Raw genomic sequence first — 21,480 nt, forward strand, 5'->3', positions numbered from 1 at the left:
CCATCCATAAAGTTGAGAGGAGTTTGTTCTTCACATGAAATCTAAATTTGTCTCAGACTGGCCTTCTTTTCAACACAGCCTTGTAACTTAGGACTTCTTCTTAGAGGATACAGATTGAGCCAGACGAGATTCGTCACTGCATAATTGGATGTTTACTGTTAGCTGTCCCGATTAACCAAAAAAGAGGGGTCAAATCGCATTTCAATTTTCCAGAGGAAAAACGGTTGAACCTCATCTTGTCAATTCATACCATATTTTGAGATCCTAGAGACAGTGCTTATTAAGGAAAAGTAAGTGAAAAGCAACTGAGAAATGAGAGAAACAATTCTGTGGTCACGCACTACCATTATCCTTATAGATGAGTTTATATCTGGAAGCTGAAAACATGTTTATAGACTAAAAAAATGAGAATTCTGACTTTGACAGCCATTATACTCTCTATACCCATCACTACAGTGTACCAGCAGGACTGTATCTGTACTCCTCCACTATATAAAAACATGAGTTAGCGATCGCCAAATTCTTTCAAGGTCTGTGAACACACTTGCTAGAGAAACCGCCAACTGCTGCAGAATCCTGTAAATGTCAAACATTTTTAGGACTTTTCTTTTTAAGGGGGCAATTTCCAAATCAAAATTAGCTGAAGCTACAATCTGGTTTGTATCGAGGGGGCAGGTCCCCCAAGAGTCCTGACTCTGCTGCACGGCACACAGCGTCTGAAGCATCTCATAAATTAAGGCCCCGGTCTCCTACCGCACCAGGGATGCCCTGGTGTGAGACTTTTCAATCACTGCAGTTTAAAAAAAATACTCCACAGCAGGGTTTTTTTAAAGCGGCAAAATTGGTCATGACAGACCCCGGAGAATTTCAGGGTGCCTAAAATAGCAGTTGCAAGTGGTACTGGGATCCTTATACTTTTTCCTGTTAAGTCTGGGGGCAAATCTCTTGGGAAATCAGCAGTCACTTAGGAATAAGAGTGCAGGATACTAGCGTTAGAGTGTGGCTAACTGTTTCTGCAGCCCAAGCAAAAAGTACATTTAAAAATAATAACTCTGGACACCTGAAGTTTTAGAAGGAAATGAGCACAGGGGCCAAGGGTCTTTGCCATCGGCCCCCAGTTCAACCTCAGTACAACTGACGGGAGCATGACCAATGGAAAGGTGATCGAGGAACCTGAGGCCCAGGGAGGTGATGGTATTTGCTGGAAGCTAGAAGGCAAGAGACAAACACCCGGGGCCACGGGAGTCCACCGCTCCTTCGACTGCTTCACTCCCCTCGACCCCAATCAACACAACACAAAATACCCTCTCGGGATACCTGACGGGGCTACCTTACAACCTGGAGGCCTCCGAGCGTTCAAACTATTAGGGGCAGCTGATTCCCATCTCAGGATCCAATTTCTACCTCTAAACGGTTGTGGGGAATTTCCAACAATCCTTTTAACTTCTGGCTTGCTCCTTTCCTGGACCACTCAAACCTCCCAAGCCTCTTTTCTCAACAAGCTGACCCTAACTGGACGTCTAGTGATGACCTGTCCTGACCACGGACATAACACATCACCTGCAATAGAAATGATGCGTGCCTGCTGCTTGTACTTTTTCAAGGCTCCTGAGGCTAGGACTCTGCTGTTTGTTTTGTGTTTTATGGGTGTCAGAGTTATGTCTTCTTTGGTGTAAGCTCCAAAGAACACAGAGCTCCATGTTTCATACAATATGCACTGTAGCACGACACTTAATAAAGGCTCTGTGTTGATACGACCTGCAGTAACTCTCCATACCAGGGAGTCCCTTCCACTGTGTAACAAAGCAACTCCAAGATCTGTTTCCATGACAACAGCAGCATCGCACAGGAAAGGAAAGGAAGAGAGTACAGAAGGCTCTTCAGAAACTGCTACCCAAATGCATACCCAGTTTAAGAGACTAAAAACAATGATCTGGTCATTCGATTTGGGGTTAAAATCTTTTTTTCTTGAACATATTCCCTAATGACGTGACTATTTTTAAACGTCCGATAGGAACGGATTCAGAACACTATAGATACCATCCATGTGCCAAAGTTCAGGAGGTCTAGAATTAGGTTACTAGGTTCATCAATTTCCCTTAGAAGATTCTAGTAGAAACAGACCAAACCTTTCAGGGAGTAATAACAGGGAAACGCTCATAATTCAAATGCTATGGTAAATAAATCACGTTCATTCACGAGCTAAAAACAAACTCCAAAAACCCATAATTTCCCCCAATAAAATTAAAATGGGAAGTATCTTATGAAACAAGAGTTCCAGCAGGCCCTTCAGATAATTTACCAAGCCACACACTGAAAACAACGCACAGCGGTGTGTGTTATAACTAAATCACATTATAAACACACGAGAGAAGAAAACGTCACACCGTCCTCTTCTATCGTGACCAGCCTCTGCTCGTGTTTGCTTTTCTTTCGTGGATGAGGCGGAAATAAAATAAATGTTGGAGAGCCAGTGAGACTGCCAGATTCTGGGTAAGCACAGAAGACAGGAAGGTGAAAGTGGCTTTGCCCTCAAGGGACAGCCACCTACGGGGAGAGACAATGACAGCACAGGGTTGTGAGTGTCTCCAGCGAGGGATGTGCAGGGGAACTAAAGGAGCAGCTGAGTATGGGGCAGGGGGCGGGGGGGAGTCCATGGAGACAGAAAGGATGGTCGGGAAAAGGCTCTGAGAGAAGAGATGCCCTGTGTGGTCCTCACAGGAAGACTAGGGACTGGCCGGGCGCCATGGGGGAAGGCATTCCAGAGAGAAAACCCAGCATCCTCCCAAGTCTCACCGCAAACTCTAGAGCATGCATGGGAGCCATCACCGCTCCTTCGGAAGAACGTGACACGCAGCCCTCGGTTACCCTTCTTGGGGCTCCCCCGTCCTGAGGTCCCTCTCCTATGGTTAGTAACGTCCGCTCCTTGGAAGTTCTTCTTGGAGTTTACACTCCACTCTGCCTTATAACACCTAGTCATCGGGGCGGGTCGGTCCCTTGGAGTTCCAAAGATAAGCCCACCCTTCTTTCTAGGCTAGAAGCCACTGCTCATCAACGCCTACAACCTACCCCTGACTTCATGCTGAACATTCCTGACTGCTTTTCGGGTCTCTGTCCTGTGGTTTCCTGCTCATCCCAGTTTCTCAACACCTTCCTCAATACCTGCTGTCCATCCCACACTTCATACTCCAAACGATGTCTGGTACCTATGGAGGATGCTGTTGCTGCTCTGAATGACCGAAGCTGCTTCCATGAACAGTGAGCAACTGGTATACCCTCTCTGCTTCAATCAACCCTTATTATTCACTAGCAGCAACTACTATGTAACAAGAATATTATGACTGAATCAACACAATTATGGAATCTCAAAATATTTCATTATCAAAACAAAAAATGCCCCTCACAAGATAACTTAGAAGTACTGTCACCAACAGAAAGAACAAGTTTTGTTTTGTTTTTCAGAAAAGTCTTGCTAAAAAAAAAGAACTTATCACAAGACTTCCTCATTCCTGTCTCCTTTTCCTATCATCAACAGATCAAGAAACTCAGTTAATTCGACTGTATCTGAAAACCCCTCATGACACCATGTCCATAACAGAAGCCTTCCTGTACCACCGAGATAAAGTCATAGCAACAGTGGTACAGAAAAGGGCGCGTCGCACCCCGGGTGGTGAAGGCAGTTACGTCTAGAAGGCAACGTACCCCCGGCAACTTCAACACAGAATCCACTGTTACCTGCCTATCCGATATTCATTCTCCTCTTCTTTGTTACTGAACTACCTTGACCTTGCTCTGGGCAGAAATACACCCGCAGCTTCAAACAAAACAAAATAAAACTCCCACGGTTTTCCAAGTAGGAGTGGCTGTGTGATACAGTTCCGGCCAACAGGATGTAAATGAGGTGGTCAGATTGGGTTTCATGGGGAATCCTTTAAAAGGGAGTAGACTCAACAGGCATCTGTGCTTTGCCCTTCACCCTTCTCTCTCCTCCTGCGTGGAACCTGGAAGGGATGGTGATGGAGCAGCCGTCTTACAACCAGGACAACAAAGATGAGGATGAAAGGACGAAAGCCGCACGATAAGAAGGCTGAACTGAAAGGCTGGGTCCTTATGGAATCCTGGAGATGCCACGTGAGCCCCAGACTTCCCAGTCCAGACATTTTGTTACATGAGAACAAAACCCCTATTTAGTTCAAACCATTGCTTGGCCAGGTTTTCTATTACCCGTGTTGCAAATGGATACACTTAGCCCGTGGCAGCCCAGACGTCTGCAGCAAACAGCTCTGCCAGCACACTGCTGGGCATAGAATTATTCTCAGGTGGGTGGGTCTGCTCCATTCAGGTGACGTCCTGGGAGACCACAGCACCTGGTCACATTTCAAAAGAATTTCGTGGATGAGATTCGAGAGGGGGCAAATATGCCAATTAGAGCTTTTCAAAAATTGTACTATTCCAACAAGATTAAATCCAGAAAAATAATCTATGTCGAATCATCTTAAAAATCAAATGATCATGATTTCGGTTTCCCAGGGTCCTTTGTAGCCCCTGCCCCTCCGCACGTAAATTCGGTCCCAGTCCTATAACCACAGCAATACCTTCACGTTAAGCTTTTGCACGGAGCATCACACAAGCATCTTCATGTCTTTATAATCTCCTTCTTAACGGCTGCACCTCTGCTACTGCACGGATGTATCACAATTGACTTAACGACTCCCCACCGCCCACAAGACTGTCAGTAAAAGAAACTGACGACTGCAGAGGGAAATCTAAGAGGACGCTGCGCTCAAGCCAATATACAGCCACACCCTAACCTTCAACGTTAAGATCCTATTAGGTATAAATTATTCTCAAGGTTTCAAATTCAAGACTTATGGTAGTGATCTAGAATGGCTGACATTCAGAATCTGGTGGGTAACTGGGTATTCTGCTTCAGTAAGACTGATCGTATACATTTTATTTTCGAATGAATTTTATAGAGCACAGAGTCCTAACGTTAAGATTATGAGGAACATGCTTTTTTCGTTGTCAGGGAGATACGTGCAATCACACAGTAGGCCTCAGGCTCACCTGGCATGGCCAGCTAACTATCATACGGTATGGCATTATAGTCACAGAAAAGGAAAAATCTCCACGATCCTAGGACAGTTCCTTTTAGTTACATTATCGGAAGGAAACAAACAAAACCCTGTAAGATTTTTTCATCTCTCTTGTAAAAGTCACATACATTCATCTGGGCAACAAATATTAACTGAGCACTTAGTACGTGGCAGACACAGTTCTAAGTCAAATAGAAGAGTGAGTGAGACGACAGCCCTGCTTGCACGATGCTTCATGCTGGGGGAAGAGACAGACAGCAGTCAAGTGACAAATACATAGCACGGTTTCCCGGGTGACAAGGACCATCAAAGGCACATAAGGAGGACACGCTAATGGACAATGGAGAGGGGAGGGTGGGAGCTGAAGAGGCCTCTCTGTGGAGTCACCTGAGCAGAGACCGCTATGGTATCAATGAGCATCGTGAAGGTCCGGGCACAAGAATCCACCAGTGCTAAAGCCCTCAGGTGCAAATTAGCTTATTAGCCTGTCCTGTCCGTGAGGTGGACAGGAACCAGACCCAGTCATCACCGGCTTTGTTGACCAGAGTAAGACGTTTGCATTTCACTGTAAAGGTCAAGGAAGGCTACTGCAGGGTGTGGAAAGAGCAATGCAATGATGTGATCTGCCTGATACCTGCCAAACACCACTGGGGATGCTGCCTAGGGGAGAAACTGGAGGGGACAGGAGCAGACGTGAGCGGACACAGCAAGATGCTCTTTGGCAAACTGCACGCATTTCCAGAGGTTATTTCATCGGACTCTCCCATCCTTGGGCTCCTGGATGACCAGGTGTTTAGTAAGTGAGAATATGACCAAACCAAAGCACGTAGCTCCAAGCAGACGGTGGGCATGTGGACTTGCAGGAAGGTCTGCTTCACACATGCACCCGATTCCTTTTTAAATTTTCTACTTGTCACTTTTCTTCCTCGCTTCCAGCTCTGTACCTTCAGTTACTCTAAATTACAGATTTGTAATGAAAAAAAAAGCCCTGATTAACATGAATTACCTAAAACCTGGTGCACCATTCAACCTTCGCAAATGCAGAAGGAAAGAGGCCTCCCTTTCTAATTGTAAGACCTGCTGTGTGAACTCTCCTTGTTCAAGCTTCCCTGGTCTTTCGTGATTAATTTTAGTAATGGGAGAACGACCTGCTTAAGAACAAATGAGTCATCATACAGCTTCATATCTTAGAAACCTAAAATCACCCTCCTGCACGGAAAGTATCATTTTCAGGTATGAAATTTCTACCCCATGTTGACTCTCCAAAGCTTCCTGCCTTGAAAAAGAGGTGGGGAGGGACAGGCTAGGGACTTGAGGTTACAGACAGCAAGCAACATGCACACTGCCTCCTGAAAGGTATTTGTCTTAGGGATTTTTATGACATGAAAAAAAAAAAAAACCCTCAACCACTGTTAACAGTGTGTAGGCTGTGCATTTCCAAATATTCTTTCATACAGCAATCTCGTAACAATACAAATTTCTCCTGAGCATGAAACAGCAACCTCTATGACTTCCGCATGGATTATTTATCCTGGCACAGCGAGGCATATCTTAGACACGCACCTCTGAGTTCAAACTGGAAAGAAATCAAAGACTCCTGACTCCTCAGCTTTACCACTTCTCTTCCTCTTGAACTGTGGTTTGTTACAAACCTCTCCAGATTAGCTGTACAATTAGCAGTGACTTCAAGGAACACAAATCCAAAACATGCAGTCGACAAAGCAAGCACTTCCTTTGAACAGGTTCTTTCCCCACCAACATTTAACCCGAAAAACGTTCACCAAGTTACAAATCCTGGTCATACGTTCAGCAAAGCACAGTGCCATGGGCATCCTGCGTAAGTTCCTCAAACGTGGAAGATTCTCTCGACACAGGTAGAAAAAACACTTTCTAAAGGAAATTCACTTCCTGAAGACTAATTTAAGATCAAGAAACGGCTGGCACTGATCTGAGAGAATCTCCTGAAACATTTTGCAGATATTTATTTTATTTTGGGATCAGAGACTGCATTTTTTCTTCCATTCACTCTTGCAACACACGTTCATGATCACCTGTGAGTCAGAAATCATACGAGGCACTGGGAATACAGAGATGGGTGAGGTTCCGGGGAAAGAAAACATCACAACACAACCACAATAAGTCATCCTGTGGTAAACTGTTAAGCTAATGGCCCGAGCGGCCCAGCCCTCCCAGGGCCACACCTGTGCCCTGTCCCCCTGCGATGGATAATGCTGTGCTTAGTTAACTTCACTGGACCATGGGGTGCCCAGATATTTGGTCAAACATTATCCTGGGTGTTTCTGGGAGGGTGTTTTTGGATGAGATTAACATTTAAATGCCTGCCAGCCTCCACCGTCTCATGACCTAGTTCTGTATAAGAAATCTCTTTGTGGGAAACACACACACACCCGTGTGCGCACACCCACACCTGTACACACACGTACACCTGTGCACACAAATACACAGCCTATCAGTTCTGTTTCTCTGGAGAACCCCAAACTAATCTACCTTCACAGGGACCCTGAGCTTGGCCATGTGACTTGCTTTGGTCGTGAGACATCAGGACATATAATGTGTAAGTGCGCTAAGCCTTGCCCTCTTGGAAAACTGACACCACTATGTAAGAAACCTGTGCTACCCTCCCCTGGAAAGGTCAAAGTGGAGGGGAACCAACCAACAGCCACAGCAAACAGGCAGCGGAGTTGTCGTGTGTGACCCTGTAGAAACCCTGGGAAAATGTGAAGCAGAAGAGAGGCGCGGTCGTGTCATGGTGATGACGTTCTTCTTAGAACCTGGCTCTCCACCCTTGGACTGTCAGTCTCAAAATAAATGCGTTTTGGGAACAGGCTGGATTATAAAAATAAAGAGATGTGGAATGAAGCGAAATGACTAGAACAGCTGACCTTCCCTCTGTCCATCTCACCTCCGGCTCATAACAGACTATGATCGAGGGCGTTTGCTCACAGCTTCTGGGGCAACACAGTATAAACAGCTGTCAGCAAAGCGACTCTCCCGCTGGTTCCATCTCTCTCGGCCACTGTCGAAGGCCTGGACAGAATTCCTACTAAGGAGGTTCACTGACTGTTGTCATTGTTTTGGACCCTTGCTCTCACTGTAAAGAAAGAAATGTCACAGTGACAATGCTAACTAGAAAACCCTCCATCTTCCTTCCTGCCCTGTCCCCTAGGAAATGCACTTCTTTCTGTCCACAGACTTCTCCTGAGTCTCCCACCGGCAAGTTATTAAACAGCAAAAGCAGAGCCGAGGTGAGGAAGGTACCAGCTAATGGAATGGGGCTCCTCCTTTGGCTCAACAAAGATGACTCATTAAAATCCAGGAACAAACAAATCCCTCTGGGCCGGCTCTCAGCTTAGGGTGAAGCCGCTTGCATTGAATCTTTCCAGAAACCCAGGGTCCTGGGAAGCCCTACCTTCCCGTTTCCTTGAGAACAGAACCAAGTCTCCAAATGGCCGGGCTCTCACCTGGTCCCATCACATGCTGTAGGCTTCACTAGTGGGCACTGGCAGTCCTCTTGGCGAATACTTTTACTGTTAACACCTTGGGATTTTATCATCTCGAGTTTCTTACTGTTTTGAGATTTCTCATAGACACACTGACCCCAGACCCCGACCCCCAAAACAGAGCCTTCGCCAACAGAAAGCCTGCCCCTGAAGCTGGCTTTTACTAACCAACCATGAGGCACCAGGGAAAGAACAGGGTTGGAAGCAGACAGACCTGGGTCAAAGCTCACCACTTACTGCTGGACTCCGGCAGGTCGCTTAACCCCCGAGCCTCCATTTTCACATCTGTACAATGAAGATAATAACGTGTGCATTTATGTGGGTTATCCACGGAAGTAATCATCTGAATAAATAAGCATGTTGATTCATAGGTATGACTTCCCACTAAGGATGAGCTACTTGAAGACAAAGACCATGGTTTTTTTTTTAACCTTTGCATCTCATAGCACCTGGCATGAAATAAACGCTCAAGGACCGTTTAACGATTACAAATAAGAGCAGAAAAAGCACCAGACACAGAGACGCTAAGTACACGTCAGGTACCATCACCAAGATGCCATGATTGTGGAGCAGAACTTCTAGCTCTGAGCTGCCAATGATCTGAGCCACAAGTGGCCCCAACTCCCGTTCTCAGGCACGGGTTAATCTGGTTGTTTGTACGTCATGAACTGATATTACTAAGTCACTTGGTATGGGTCAGAAAAAATAAGGAAGCCTTCACACCAATTTCTGACCCCAGTCAGTCAAAAGCTATTGTCCAAATCCACCATTTTTTAAACTCACCTCCAAATAGCTGAGACCATGGTTTGAAATGACTACTGTAAAGAGAAGGAAAGCCCATCAGGCGTGGCTTCCACCCTGCGAGGTGACATAATAACGCTGATGAAACATCCATTCCTAAGCTCTGGGCAAGGTCAGTAACAATCTCACGCGTAGCTAAAACTAGCCAAGTATTTCAAGATCGTGTAAATACAACTGGTGACCAAATTAGGTTATCAGACCTTCATCCACTCATTCTCTGGTTCAATAACTATTCTTTGTGCACCCATTCTGTGCCAGGCTCTGCACCGGGCTGTTGGTTTCCAAAGGGAGATGACAGAGGACGGCCCCATGAATAATGCACTGTGTAGGCATGACCGTCGAGGTAGACAACAGTTTTCTAGAATCTGGGTATTAACTAAAAGTGTCCGTGAGAAGCTACGCAACGATTCCTACGTGCTTTCCACGCTTCAGGCACAAACGTCACTTTTCAAGTCTGATGTCAGAGACAGTTTATAATTTTCCCAAGAAAATCACCGTCTACCTTATCATCTTACCCCCTTTCTGACCAAAAATGGTACCACTCACCTTAATCACACCCCTTTTTCAGATGTGGCTCCACTGGGCTTTTGGCTGCTTCCCCTAAACAATCCACCACACTCTCAAAGGCTGACGGGGCGCAGGCAAGAGGAGAGATTCTGAAAAGAATGAGCTGCTGGCCACATGTGCCATTCTGAGCATAGAGTTCCAAAGACATTCGCGCAGTGGCAACTCCAGCCATTGGATTAAGCTGAAAAGCCCCCGGGGTGACCCTCTCAAGAACAGGTCTCCTGGCCCCCTGGTTCCCGCACAGGGCACCTTCTCTATCTTCACACCACACACACCCCCTCTTCTCACTGGCGCATCAAGAGGACGGACGCCCCACCCCCCACGGCCCCCGTAGCGCATCAGAACTGCAGGTGGGCATGCAAGTGTTGGAGGCTATTTTTAATTCTCAGCTAAATTAATTTGGTGCAAAAGTAGCCGGAGTCCCTTCCCTTGTAGGAAACACTTCTGTGACTGTGAATCTGGTACATAAAATAACCCACCCACTGAAGCACAGAATTAGCACGGGAGCTTGGGGTTGGGTTTGCTTCCCCGAAATAACTTCTTTTCCAGGTTTCCCGTGGCAGCACGGCACGTGAGGAGTGCAGAGCAGGGTTTCAGGACCAGCGAGGCTTCCACTCAGAGGTTCACCTGGGGGTTCTCACCAGGATCTGCAGAACATGGCGGGTCTCTCTGGCCTGTGCTCTTTTATTTTTTTATTTTTATTATTTTTTTTTTGCTGTACACGGGCCTCTCACTGTTGTGGCCTCTCCCGTTGCGGAGCACAGGCTCTGGACGCGCAGGCTCAGCGGCCATGGCTCACGGGCCCAGCCACTCCGCGGCATGTGGGATCTTCCCGGACCGGGGCACGAACCCGCGTCCCCTGCATCAGCAGGCGGACTCTCAACCACTGCGCCACCAGGGCAGCCCTGGCCTGTGCTCTTTTAACGGGTCCCCTTGCAAGGATGTGTCACCTGCGTTTACACACCACTGAGTAGCAGCATTGGGTGAGGGATGAACTCCCTTAAGCCAGCAGGAGAAACAGAAAAATACTGGTCTACTTGTTTTTAAAAGAACATTTTGAAAAAAAAATTGAAATAAATCTTAAAAATGTCACCACCTTCAGGAAGCCTTCCCTCATTCTTCCATGAGATGCACTCTCCCCTCCACTCAAACTCAACAGGAGCTTATTTCTTCCCCCGCTGATGGCAGCCGTCACATGCAACCTTACAGCGTGAGGATCTGCATCCTTGCATCAGAGAGGATGCACTGGGAGGGCAGGACCTGTCCATCACCTTTTTATCTTCACAGCTTGAAGCCCTCGATAAACATTTAGGGGACAGAATATTATTTAGGGCTGAAGACAACTGTAAAGATCACCAAGTTCAATCTCCCTATTGATGAGTAAGAAAACCACGACCTAGAAAGGTTTTCGGTGACTCGGCAGGGCAGGGCTCCCAGTTCCTTCTCTGAGACTCTCTTTACCTCACTCTGCTGCATTTTATTCATTTATTTTTTTTGAAAGGGAGGGAAATCTTTCTCGTTACTTCCTTTTTTCTTAAAAATTTTTCACCGTGTTGGGTCTCCATTGCTGTGCATAGGGCTTTCTCTGGTTGCAGGGAGCAGGGGCTGCTCTTTGTTGCAGTGGCTTCTCTTGTTGCGGAGCACGGGCCCTAGAGCACACAGGCTTCAGCAGTTGTGGCGTGTAGGCTCAGTAGTTGTGGCTCACAGGCCCTAGAGCACACGGGGTCAGCAGTTGTGGCTCACGGGCTCTAGAGCGCAGGCTCAGTACTTGTGGCGCACAAGCAGAGTTGCTCCGCAGCATGTGGGATCTTCCTGGACCAGGGCTCGAACCCGTGTCCCCTGCATTGGCAGGTGGATTCTTAACCACTGCGCCACCTGGGAAGTACCTCTGATGAATTTTAAATGCCACTTTTTAGCGCCTGCACTTTTTACAAATCATTTTGTTGGTTCAGGAATGTAAAAAATGTCTGGGGTATAACAGGGTTTTTCTCACACAATGGTCCTATTTCCCTATTACATGTAAAAGCACACTTTCAGAAAACAGAAGATCCACTAAGTAAATTTATTTCTAGATTTATTTTACATGTTTCTAGTTTTGTTATAAATGCAGCTTTGAAAGGCTGAAATTTAAACAACTTAGCAGTCTTTTTTCCTCTGCTCAGTTTCTACGACACTGAGAAGAACTTGAGAACAAGAGAATTCGCAGGCTGTCAAAAGGCAAAGCAGGCAGCTCAGTTCTCGGGACACACGGCTGCCCACGGGGTCCAGCTCCCTCCGGAGGCTGCTCCGGCTCTGCGGCAAGCTGTGCACTGGGTCCCATTTTTGGCTGTGAGTCAGTCATTTATGGTCGATGCGCTCAGCTTCTTCAGATGGCTCGGTTTCACGGGCTTCACAGACGTGAAGGGGCACCCAGATCAGAAGCAGGCTTCCCTGCCCTGTAACAAGTCGGTTCATCTCCTCACTTGTGCTCTTGCAAACATGCAGACGGCTGCAGCCACCTCCCAATGCCACCTGCACAGAGGAGGCTCCCCCCAACCCGGGAAGCTTCAGTAATGACCCCGGAGGTTGTTTTTAAATCCCCTGAATTCGACTCAATTGGACGGCTCAGATACAAGAAGAGCAAAGCCCTTCAGGAATCGTTTCTCCCCGGACAGGCCAGGGGCACCGGCCGGTGAGGATGCGTCAGGTGAATAAAGGCAGGGAGACTACACTAAATGCAGACCAAACTCCGGGAAGCTCGTGACCTCCAGGGCTTGAAGCCTTTCAAGAGACCCCCCTCCACCTTCTCCAATGTCCACATACCCAGCACACAGGGCAAACCTCCCAAGGATTACGTTTAAAGAGTTGTTGAGCACTTGTGTCATCTTAAACACATCACATAAGACTCTTCTCTCCCTACACTTTTACAGATTGACGGGGTGAGTCCAGACATGGTCTTTCACAGCAGGACTGAGATTGGTGTGAGTCTCTCTCTAAAAGTGACGCTTCGTGGCTTTTCTCACTGAAGGCGGAGAAAACAACGTATGGAAAACAAGGATTTAAAGTGCTAATACACACGCACAGAAGCATGTGCACACACCCTGGAAACCCAGGTACCTCGTGTTCCCTCTGGCAGGAGGGGAATCACAAGGAGACACAATTCTCGAGGGACAGAGGTTGTCCTAAGGACAGGGAGGGGCTCCAGACTGAAGGACAAAGGCTTCGAGCTGAAAATTTTAAAAGTGCAGGGAAGGGGCCTGAGGACGAGCCGGCCCCCTCAAACCCAGCCCGGCCGGCCTCACCGCAGCCCGGGCAGAGCACGGACGGGACAACCATCAAGGCAGGTGGCCAGCGGCAGCGGAAGGAAGAAGGGCACTCTGGTCCCTTCGGAAGAACGAAGTCACAGGGCTCGCTGCCCCCAAGCCAAACGAGGTGACACTCCCCCCTCCACCTGCCGTGGCCTGGCTCCAGTCTAAATTTGGGCGCGGGGAGGGCGAGAAGAGCTATTTCTAAACGCGGACCCTCTCACAAAATCCTGGACGCAGGGCAGGGGTGCTGGGCACGGCCCCGAGCTGCATTCTGAGGGTGCACACCTGCAGGCCGCAATTCTGCACCAACTCAAAGCGCCCTCGCAAGGTGAGGTGAGGCGTGCGCTGCTCGTCCTGGGCCCGGCCGCGGCTCCGCATGCCCGCACCCAGCTGTGAGGCCGGGCTCTGGGGACCCGCAGCATCAGCAAGCGAACCAGCCAACCTCGCGCGTCAGCATCTTTGAAAGGCTTCCCTCTTCTTTTCCCCTCGGGTGCACGGGCTTGCGCTTAAAGTCTCAAAAATCATGGCTTTTGTGTGTAGATATGCTGGGAGGGAATTTCTGGCCAGAGAACACTGCTCGTCCAGAGGGGGTGGGGAGGCTGGGAGAATGGCCTGAGGGGTTTTGGGGGGGCGGGGGGGGGGAAGGGTCCTTCCACTGAACCCAGAAGCCTCTTCTCAAGGTTCCCTGCACTTCTGCATCCTTCCCACCAGACTGCTCCTTGAGACGTGAAGACTATGTCTGCTCAAAAGAATGTTTTGTTTGTTTGTTTTTCCTTTTTTGCGGTACGTGGGCTTCTCACTGTTGTGGCCTCTCCCATTGTGGAGCACAGGCTCCGGACGCGCAGGCCCAGCGGCCATGGCTCACAGGCACAGGCGCTCCGCGGCATGTGGGATCTTCCTGGACCGGGGCATGAACCCATGTCCCCTTCATCGGCAGGCGGACTCCCAACCACTGCGCCACCAGGGAAGCCCCAAAAGAATGTTTAACTCCCTTCGCATCTGGTTCCTGTAATCCGGGTACCACTAGGTTATTTTTCATTATTTTCCGTTCCTTTCCTCTTGAAGATGGCAAAGCGGGTACAGTCTCTGTGGATTTCACAAGATTTGTGGCTTCCCTCGCCCCCCCTGTGGATGCTCTGGGGTCCACTGAGCCCAGTGCACAGACACTGCGGTTTGAAAAAAGCTTGAATTTCTTTAATTTTCAGGGAACAAACGCTTGGGGTAGTTTTAAATTAGATTGCCCTGTTCCTGATCCTTCCATCCTTTGACCTGGTCTTTTTCATCCCCATCAGCGCTCTTCTAAACATCTGAACAGAACTTTCAATGATGAAACCAGGTAGCAGGTTGTCAACGTGCTCTGCTGACCACAGGACCAGGCCAGGGACCCCTCTCTCCTTCCCTTCACAACCAACACCCTGGAAAGAATCAGCCACAAACCTACCAGGTATTCCAGGGCAACCGGACACTGCCCCAGCTCATTTCATTTTCTTTCTTTAATATGCCTCAGTCTCCACATCTAAAAAATAAAGTTAACCTAGAAAAATCTCTAATACCCCTTCCAGCTCTATCATCCCATGATTTTAAAATGTATTCCCCATCCTCAGCTCAGCTTTATGTCCTGATACCTTCATGCTCTTCCAACTACTTCCCTGGTGAGTTCAGTCTGGGAAGCTTGCAGGTTTGTTCAATAAGTAAATCCGTCCCGCACACAGACGGAAGTCACATCGCACACCCTGGCTCCAGAAAGCCACAATCACAGTCTCTGGATGCCAAGGACCCAAAGGCAAAAGTGTCCCCTGGAAAAGAATGCACAACCCTTTTTGATCGGACAGGCAGGACTGGCCCATTATTCTGTACCTTTTTAATAGCTCACCCACTTCTTTTTCTCTCAGATTCAATAAAAGCTCATCTCGTAACTTAAATTTTGAATATATTAAAATGTGAGGCAAGTCAACACACACAAAGATGAGCAGGGGCAGAACTCGGGGGACTCGGCGGATCACAGGGGCGCCTTCTGTTACGCTTCACAGCGAAAGGCTCTTTGCTAACGCTCTGCACCTGGCCCCAGGCTGGGAGGAGGGTGGCCACAGCGATCAGCCAAAACAGGATAAAATTCTGAGCCGGTCGTTTGTTCTTTTGTTATTGAGCTGCATGAGCTGCTTGTAAATTTTGGAGATTAATCCTTTGTCAGTTACTTCATTTGCAAATATTTTCTCCCATTCTGAGGGTTGTCTTTTCATCTTGTTTATGGTTTCCTTTGCTGTGCAAAAGCTTTTAAGTTTCATTAGGTCCCATTTGTTTATTTTTGTTTTTATTTCCATTTCTCTAGGAGGTGGGTCAGAAAGGATCTTGCTGTGATTTACGTCATAGAGTGTTCTGCCTATGTTTTCCTCTAAGAGTTTGATAGTTTCTGGCCTTTCATTTAGGTCTTTAATTCATTCTGATCTTATTTTTGTGTATGGTGTTAGGGAGTGTTCTAATCTCATACTTTTACATGTACCTGTCCAGTTTTCCCAGCACCACTTATTGAAGAGGCTGTATTTTCTCCACTGTATATTCTTGCCTCCTTTATCAAAGATAAGGTGACCATATGTGCGTGGGTTTATCTTTGGGCTTTCTATCCTGTACCACTGATCTATATTTCTGTTTTTGTGCCAGTACCATACTGTCTTGATTACTGTAGCTTTGTAGTTTAATCTAAAGTCAATGGGCAGAAGACCTAAATAGACATTTCTCCAAAGAAGATATACAGATTGCCAACAAACACATGAAAGAATGCTCAACATCATTAATCATTAGAGAAATACAAATCAAAACTACAATGAGATATCATCTCACACCGGTCAGAATGGCCATCATCAAAAAATCTAGAAACAATAAATGCTGGAGAGGGTGTGGAGAAAAGGGAACACTCTTGCACTGCTGGTGGGAATGTAAATTGATACAGCCACTATGGAGAACAATATGGAGGTTCCTTAAAAAACTGCAAATAAAACTACCATACGAACCAGCAATCTCACTACTGGGCACATACCCTGAGAAAACCATAATTCAGAAAGAGTTGTGTGGGTTTCCCTGGTGGCGCAGTGGTTGAGAGTCCGCCTGCCAATGCAGGGGACACGGGTTCGTGCCCCGGTCCGGGAAGATCCCACATGCCGCGGAGTGGCTGGGCCCGTGAGCCATGGCCGCTGAGCCTGTGCTCTACAACGGGAGAGGCCACAACAGTGAGAGGCCCGCGTACCGCAAAAAAAAAAAAAAAAAAAAAAGAAAAGAAAGAGTCACGTACCAAAATGTTCATTGCAGCTCTATTTACAATAGCCAGGACATGGAAGCAACCTAAGTGTCCATCATTAGATGAATGGATAAAGAAGATGTGGCACATATATACAATGGAGTATTACTCAGCCATAAAAAGAAACGAAATTGAATTATTTGTAGTGAGGTGGATAGACCTAGAGTCTGTCATACAGAGTGAAGTAAGTCAGAAAGAGAAAAACAAATACCGTATGCTAACACATATATATGGAATCTAAGAAAAAAATAAAGGTCATGAAGAACCTAGGGGTAAGATGGGAATAAAGACACAGACCTACTAGAGAATGGACTTGAGGATATGGGGAGGGGGAAGGGTAAGCTGTGACAAAGTGAGAGAGTGTCATGGACATATATACACTACCAAATGTAAGGTAGATAGCTAGTGGGAAGCAGCCGCGTGGCACAGGGAGATCAGCTCGGTGCTTTGTGACCACCTAGAGGGGTGGGATAGGGAGGGTGGGAGGGAGACGCAAGAGGGAAGGGATATGGGAACATATGTATATGTATAACTGATTCACTTTGTTATAAAGCAGAAGCTAACACACCATTGTAAAGCAATTATAGTCCAATAAAGATGTTTAAAAAAAAAATTCTGAGCGGGAAAGGAGCTGCTGAAGATAGTTAACAGGCATAAACAGGCACCAACCAAGGCTCCCCGAGGTGAGCAAGTCTGTCCTGTGCGAATCCGGATGTGTGTTACCATGTACGCGGAATATCAGGAGCCAACAGAGGATTCAGAGTAAGATCACAGATGCGATCAGAGCTGGCCGACAGGCCCTTTCGGGAATCGTGAACTTGGCCTCTCACCTGCTGGCCTCTCCCGGCCCCCTTCCTTCCTCTCCCACCCGATCTGCAGGATGGGGCTCCTCAGAGCTCTCTCCTGGCCTCTAACTTCTTTTCTTCTACCTCTGTAATCTCCCTCAAGGCAAGATGATCCACTCGGAATGCCTTAAAAAAACAAAACCCAAAAAACCACAAAAACCACCCAGAACAATGAGAACAAGCACCAAAGGTAGGAATCACTTGGAGCAAATCATTTCAGTATTAGTGGCCAAAGGGGCGCAGCACACGCCACCCAGAAATGCCTACTCTCCCGGGCCTACCCTGCAATTTTTTTTTTCAGTTAAAAACATGACTTTCCATGTAACAGCTCAAGTTCCCCTCCACTGGATGTATTTTAGGCACTGGTGCTTTCCCCGCCCCCAAACTCCCACTCTGCTCTGCCAACCCCGCTTTTCAGCCAACAAGGGATGCAACGGAGAGACTCAGCAGAGACAGGCAGAGTCAGGTCACAAATCAGAGAGATGAGGTATTCACATGTGGGCAGTTTCAGAGATCATTTGTCCAGGGAAACAGACGCTGAATTATTCAAGTCACCAGGAGCATTTATAATACCTAATGAAAGGCAGCAAGGATCCCATGAAACCAACTAGGGACAGTTTGTTACATCGGCCAAAAGCATGAGAGCCCTACTAGCTAATCGACCTTACAAATAAACTGAAGGGCGATTTATGTTCACTGTAAAATGTGTCAACATTTTCCAGAATAAACTGCCTTGTGTTTGGGAAAGCTACCACTATAAATCCGGTAGACTTAGCTACTGTGCCACCCAGAGCTGAAGAGGACCAACAAGGTTAACAGGAGATTCTCCTCTGAGCCCGGGATGGTCCTGCCAGGGTTCAAAAGGACTGTAAATCTATTCATTAGTAAAAGCCAAAGTCATATGAAACGAACTGGTGAGTCTTCCCATTAACAGTGTGTGCCAGGACAACAGCAGCTCAGCCATTAAGAACGTCAAACTCGGAAACACCCTCATCAACATAAAACAGTCGTTTCCAGGCTACTTACATCAGTGTCGGGTCCTTTATCTGCACCCGGACAAGAGAAAGTAACAAATTCATGGCACCTCTTGTGAACCACAAAACAGCAAACTGGTGGAGAGAGAAGAAAACTAAAATTAGTGAAGTCTAGACTGAATATACAGAGCTTTGTTTTCCAAACAGCGCTACATGCTGTCATAAGTCAAGTTAATTTCACTACAGAAAGAATCTCATCAACAGTAATCAGAAGGCATTTCATTCAAGACTCAGCCACATTTGGTTTTTGGGGTTTTTCTAATAAATTTATTTATTTATTATTTATTTTTGGCTGTGTTGGGTCTTCGTTGCTGCACACGGGCTTTCTCTAGTTGCAGTGAGCAGGGGCTACTCTTCGTCGTGGTGTGTGGGCTTCTCATTGTGGAGCACGGGGCCACAGGCATGTGGGCTTCAGCAGTTGTGGCTCACAGGCTCAGCAGTTGTGGCGCACGGGCTTCAGTAGTTGTGGCTTGCGGCCTTAGTTGCTCTGCGGCATGTGGGATCTTCCCGGACCAGGGCTAGAACCTGTGTCCCCTGCATGGGCAGGCGGATTCTTAATCACTGAGCCACCAGGGAAGTCCCCACATTTGGTACTGACTGGACTCCTACATAACAGAACCACAAGATGCCAGCATGCACAGGGCCCCGGGAGACCGAAACCTTAGTTCCTCTTCTCTAAAGCTGAGGGGAAGGGCTAGGGATTGTAAGACGGTTCTGCCAAGGTATAAACCAGGAAGCACCACGTAAATTACTGTGCACTCTCCTCCACCAACACAGAGGTGTGTAAACACTGATAAACACTAGACCCTATTAGAGAATAATTTATTATAAATAATACGTGTATATCCCCAACTGTGGATGCAGCACTTCCTTAGAAGAGTTCTGAACGTCAAGAACTCCTGAAGACACAAACCCAACCTACAGAAAACAGCCCTCTGAAGTGCAGAAAAGCTAGGGTGCAACCTCACACCCCTCTTGTATATGCCTGCTCAGCACTAGCTGGGAGGGGACCCGCAAATCTACCAAATCCACGACACAAAGCGTTTCCCAAACTCAGCATGGTTTGGTGAGTATTCCCGAAGATGAATCAGTAACTGAATCATTAGTTACAGGAATTAGTAAGTAACCTAAGATTTTTATGAAAAGTATAACATGGAGGATACAAAAAAAATAAATGATCGAGGTCACCCTTCCTTAAAAGCTTCCGGTTCAGCTCCAAAGGGCATAACCCACTACTCTGTTGTTCTTTGCTGAACAGCACGCTAAAAAACAATACTCCCTCAGAAATACTGGGTGAGTCCTTAGTCTTTAGTGAAGGCAGGCTGGAAATTCCCAGGTTCCCAGCTCTCGGCTACTCCCACAAGTGACACCAGCAGTGCACCTTCCTGCACATGTGTCAGTAGATAAAGCCAGCTGAAGAGGGTCAGGCCCAGGGGAGGGTGGGAGAGGCTGGCAGGTTTGCCCAGAGCCAAGACCCTAAAACTAAGGGCGCACTTAGGGGCGAGTAAGACATTCAGGATATTTGTGAGGGGCACGGGCAGCCCCGAAAGGTGTGAGCCAGATAAACAGACAAAAGCGGGGCTTCTGAAGGGCCAATGGTGCTGCGGCAAGAATACACTGAACAGATCAGGCCGTAAGGGCCCGCGGAAGCCCACTGTATAGTCGGGGGATGAAAGTGATCACCCAGCACTATTCAGTGTGTAAGAGATGGAGGTAAGAGACGTCAGGGAAATCGAAGAACTGATGGGACCTGCCAGCTGACCACAGACACCATTTGTCGAGCCTCCTGTTCTGTGTCACTCCGATGGGTCATTTCACCTGCATGATCTCACTGAGTCCTCATAACACTACTTAATATGCTCTGACGTCTACATTTTATGGAAGGGAAAACGCTGTACTGATCTCTGCCGTCTAGCATGTTACAAGTGCACAGTGTCTGCAGACAGAAGAGATGGTGGCAGAGGACAGATGAACGGAGAGATGAACGGGGCAGACAGAAAAGGGTCTTAGGTGCAGTCCCCCTCCCCCATGTAGTGGAGCGAGGACTCTAAGGTTTGCTGGACCCCACAGCCCTTTCCCTCTACCACGTCCACTGGTGGACAGGAGAGCAAAAGATGCTGGAGGCGATGCCAAGATTCTGCACGTGGGTGCCAGGAAAATGGGTCCATAAAAACATACTTTTAAGTATATTTAATAAATATATACACATAAGTATATGTGTGTGTGTCTATGCGGGTGTGTACATATGAAACCTGGAGGATGAAGATGGGGGTAAACCATGTCAGGGAAGCAGGATAAAGGATGACTGTTTTCTTTTTGAACAGTTTTATTTTAAGATGGTCATAATACAAGGTCACTGTAAAAGTGTATCTTTTATAAAATTCCTTCAGGCTCGGCATGAGCAGGCAGAATTGGACAAGTGAGGGAACCGTCCACAGGAAGGTGAACACTCAAGACCTCACAGGAGCATCCTTTCAGAAGCAGAGATAACCTGAGGAAGGGGCTCTCTCGGGCTGCTGCCCACTGGGCACCACTGGGGCCCGAGGGGGGGTACTGTAAAGGAGCAGAGGAAAGAGCCCCTGGCTGCCCGGGCAGGGCCCAGACACCGCAAAGGGCAGCACTTCACTCCTAAGAGCCTGCAGAGCAGCGGGCTTTCGCGGCGTTGCTGAAGCATCCCCATCGCGCCGCTCCCTAAGGACGGATAGTAAAGCGGCGGACGGCTCAGATTGATCCCATCCGCTTGCTCTCCCCAGACAGAGTCCGCTTCCACTCACTGGGATTAGGACAATAAATCGCTAAAGGGAGAGGGCCACGGGAGCCCTACTTCCTCATCACAGTTTATTATGGACACGGTGTTTTGAAGGGAAAAGGCGCGTTCTGATTCCCTACGTAATCACTCAAACATTCGAGCCTTTCGTCTCTTTTTTGTCCATCTCATTCAGGTGGACACTGAAGAAAATCCATCATTATCAGATCCCTTTGGCTAGTTCGGTGTTTGCACCTGTCCTTTCAATCCCCATTTACCTGTCAGTGCAAT

The 21,480-nt window shown here is 47.5% G+C and overlaps 1 protein-coding gene across 1 annotated transcript in view; it reads right to left on the reverse strand.

Moving 5' to 3' along the window:
* Positions 1 to 21,480, reverse strand: part of PRKCA (protein kinase C alpha) — a 368,337-nt gene that overhangs the window by 197,652 nt on the left and 149,205 nt on the right. The window contains exon 3 of the mRNA XM_004275403.4: positions 18,436 to 18,518. Within this exon, the coding sequence (XP_004275451.1) occupies positions 18,436 to 18,518 (83 nt within the window). The remainder of the gene's footprint in view (positions 1 to 18,435; positions 18,519 to 21,480) is intronic.

The sequence above is a fragment of the Orcinus orca genome, chromosome 19 (genome assembly GCF_937001465.1).
Source record: "Orcinus orca chromosome 19, mOrcOrc1.1, whole genome shotgun sequence".
Classification (NCBI taxonomy): Eukaryota; Metazoa; Chordata; class Mammalia; order Artiodactyla; family Delphinidae; genus Orcinus; species Orcinus orca.